The sequence below is a fragment of the Arachis ipaensis genome, chromosome B03, assembly GCF_000816755.2.
Source record: "Arachis ipaensis cultivar K30076 chromosome B03, Araip1.1, whole genome shotgun sequence".
In the NCBI taxonomy this organism is placed as follows: domain Eukaryota; kingdom Viridiplantae; phylum Streptophyta; class Magnoliopsida; order Fabales; family Fabaceae; genus Arachis; species Arachis ipaensis.
Genome location: NC_029787.2, coordinates 5,660,084 through 5,664,095, shown reverse-complemented (window position 1 = coordinate 5,664,095; position 4,012 = coordinate 5,660,084). Strand labels below are relative to the sequence as shown.

The following is a 4,012-nucleotide window of genomic DNA, read 5'->3' as shown; positions in this document are numbered from 1 at the left end:
TATAGTCTAAAGTTGGAAGCTTTGTATTCTTATGTTATATGGGTGTGATGGTTGTGTGAATTCTCAAGCCAAGCAAAGTCTTCTCTTTCACACACTTTTCAATCTCAAAAACCATGGAAGAACAAGAATCTAGGGTTTGACAGCATCAAAGGTCTGTGCTTTGGTGCTTTCTTATTCTTTTTTCCTTGGTTCATTGAAGATAAGATTGGGTTGAATTTTTTTATTTTTATTTATTTTCTAAAGCAGATATAGATATGCTGCAATTTCTTCTAACTCCTATTAGTTAGTTCTGATCCCAGGGTCTTTGTTTGTTCTACCAACAACAGAAAACATAAACAAAAAAGAAAAAAAATTGACCCTTTCTCATCCTTTGATGGAATTTTGAGACTTGAACAAGAAAAATCCTGTTTTTGTGGCTCCCTTTGAAAAAAATGGGATTCTTTATATCTGGGTCGTTTTGTATGCCACTTATGGCTGAATGTATGGTATCTGTGTTGATAACTCAGATGTTCATGTTTTTTTAGTATTAAGGCATGTTTAGCTTCTGATTTGAGAGTTCTTGATTAACTTAGATAGATAGATAGATAATTAGATAGTTAAGAATGGAGGAAGTTGAACAAGCTAATAGATTAGCTGTTGAAAGCTGTCATAGAGTTCTTAGTATTTTGTCTCAGCCAAGGGATCAAGTTCAGAATAGGAATTTAATGGTGGAAACTGGTGAAGCTGTGTTAAGGTTCAAGAAAGTTGTTTCTTTGCTTCACAATGGTTTGGGTCATGCAAGAGTGAGGAAGCATAGAAAGCTTCAAGTACCCTTTTCTCAAAGCATACTCTTAGATAACCCGAATTGCTTCAAGAACAACAACAACAACCTTAACCATGGTCAATCAAAGAAAGTAGTGATGCTTCATGAGAATTCAGTTCAGGAATTGGGATCAAGTACGGTTAGGAACTCACTTTCTTTGGTGAATCCATCTTTGGAATTGAGCTCAAGTGCCAAAAGTACTATTAACCAACAAGGTTCTTCATCTAGTCACTATCAGTTCCTTCAACAGCAACAAATTCAGCAACAAAGGTTGTTGATGCAGCAGCAACAGCAGCAGCAACAAATGAAAAATCATGCTGAGATGATGTTCCGAAGGAACAACAGCGGCATAAACCTCAATTTCGACAGCACTAGCTGCACGCCGACAATGTCTTCTACTACTAGGTCTTTCATTTCTTCCTTGAGCATAGACGGAAGTGTGGCGAACCTGGACGGAAGTTCCTTCCATCTTATAGGAGCTCCACTCTCTTCTGATCAAAATTCGCAACAGCATAAGCGAAAATGTTCCGCTAGAGGCGACGAGGGCAGTGTGAAATGTGGAAGCAGTGCTAGATGTCATTGCTCAAAGAAGAGGTAATACCAATTAGTCATTAATCATTAATGTCTGTTATTAAATTTATGGAGTTCTTTATAATGAGAATTAATCAAACTATATGTTCTAAGCAGGAAACATAGAGTGAAGAGATCAATTAAGGTGCCAGCTATCAGCAAAAAACTTGCAGACATACCTCCTGATGATTATTCATGGAGGAAGTATGGACAGAAACCAATCAAGGGTTCTCCTCACCCAAGGTTTGTTCACTCTCTTCTTTTGGAGATTTGACTGGTTCAAGTGGGACATGAACATATAATTGTGCTGTTCTTTTTCTAAAGTTTCTGAAACCATTTTGGCTATTTCTGACCCTTTTGCTCTTTTGGTATGCATTTATGGTGTAAACTTTTTCTTTTTCAGTAGTAAAAAAGTAACCTCACATGATGCACTTTGTTTGGTGGATATGTGTCTGTGTGTGTGTGATGGTGGTGGTTCTATATGAGTTGCTAGTGTGTTTGTAATTTTTCCTTTTTGGTATTCAGGTGGATTTGAACATTATATACTTCAATTTTATGTTTTAGTATCAACAATTCTAGCATCTGCCGCGCAATACGGCGGTTCAACACACGAGGTTTCCACCTAATGGGGTCCGGGAAGCTTAGAAATAGTCACCTTCCATTGTGCTTAGGCTAAATCTTAAATCCTAAACCCTGAACCGTAAACAGTAAACCACATAGATAAAATTGATCTCTACAGACAATCAGATGTTGCCATGTAGCATGACCATAATCCGAAAGAGAAACGACTTTTATCTAGGTGGTAGTACTTGATTAGATGTCAGTGTAAAACAGTTTTACAGTTTATACTGACAGTACATCGAAATTAAACCTTGGAACTTTTGTCATTGCTCTTTTGTTTGATGTAATCATGAATTTCGGTAGCGATAGCATATATAAGATTAATTTGTTATGAGACTGAGGCATAGTTTGTGTTACTTGCAGGGGATATTACAAGTGCAGCAGCATGAGAGGGTGCCCTGCAAGGAAGCATGTTGAGAGGTGCTTGGAAGAGCCAACAATGCTAATTGTTACCTATGAAGGAGAGCATAACCATCCAAAGTTACCAACACAATCTGCAAATGCATGAAACCACTTCATTGGAGAGAGAGCTTACCAAAAACAACATCAAGCCCTCATTCAAATTTGTCAAAGACCTTCTTGTGATGTGAGATTCATTGGCTTCAGAATGCTGCTGTGTACATATTTTGAGTGATGCAAGCAGGGATTGATGGATGGATGGATTGATGATATTGTTCTTGGTGCAGATTTTGGCTAACAAGGCCTTTTGATTTTAGAAAATGAAAAAGTATGTAAAATTGGGGTAGTTTCAATTCTCAAGAACTCTTTTTTTTATTTCTTTTTTTGTTTTTTTTCTTCTTTAAGATATATAATCTTTCTTGAGCATGTTATAACCATTTTCAGGGTTTTCTAAATGAATGGAATGCCTTTGAAAAGTGTCAAGTTTTTTTTCTTGAAATTTTGGTTCTCTCCTTATTCTTTTAACACTTTAAGACATTAATCTGACTTTCACATAGTTTTGCAAACATTAATTTAATTTATTCTTTCATTGTATATTTAGTTATTTACCTATCAAGTTAATTCTTAAATTGATGGTTATTTTGTTTTAGTTCAGAAAAAAATAAAATAAAATAATTTTTTTTAATATATAAATCTTTCCCTGTGTCTAGTGTTTTAAAAACTTAAAGTTCTAACCTTTGTTTCAGTTTGATTAGATTAACTTTAACTCTATTCACCTATTAAATGAGAAGATATATTTTTCTTGACACGCCAAAATAAGATAAGATATGAATTAATTTATATGTGGTTAACGTCCATGTCAATCTGATAATTATTTGTGTCAAATTTAATAGTAAAACAATATTAAACTTATTTAAATTTTTTGAGATAAAAATAATACATTTGAAACGTTAGGGACTAAATTAAGATTTTGTCCAAATGTTAGAGGATAAAATAATACTTTACCTTAAATTTATACTTTTTATTAGTTTGATTAGATTAACTCCATGTCTTACCTATAAAATGATTCTAAATTTCTAAGGAACATGGTAAGCACTGAAAAATCCTTTAAAGATATGTAGACAAATTTCCTTTAGAGATTGGATGTTTAGGCTTAATCAAGAAAAACCATGGACAGGGTACTGATAATGGAGTACCAACAAATTGGATAACTAGCATTGTTTTGTTCCTTTCTTTGTGCATTGTAAGTTGAAGCTGATGTTGGACCATTAAGTCAAGAATTGAATAGCTCCTTGATTGATCAATATGTAATGATTGAGGTTGGACTATTGAAGACATGAGCTAAGTGTCACCACTATTTCTTGAATTGCTATGCTTACATGTAAAAGCTTCATTGAATATGTTGTTCCTCCTAATAGAAACTCAATCTTGGTTTGTGGAAGTTTCTAACCACAACATGTGACTTGCTAGGGGACCAATATGGGCATTATGCTCTATATATTATTCATGGATCCAAAACCAATTCTTATCATAGCACTTGTGTTTGTTCAATCTTTTTTTTTTTTATTGTCTTAAAGAGATTTTTATTTTTTTTTAATTCATATGATTATAAGACATTGA

The 4,012-nt window shown here is 34.0% G+C and overlaps 1 protein-coding gene across 1 annotated transcript; it reads left to right on the top strand.

Annotated features, from left to right (window-relative positions):
* Positions 19-2,882, top strand: LOC107629021 (probable WRKY transcription factor 21). The gene is made up of 3 exons (XM_016331695.2): positions 19-1,396; positions 1,490-1,615; positions 2,357-2,882. Exons 1-3 carry the CDS (start codon positions 603-605, stop codon positions 2,499-2,501), a joined length of 1,065 nt encoding a protein of 354 aa, XP_016187181.1. The 5' UTR covers positions 19-602; the 3' UTR covers positions 2,502-2,882.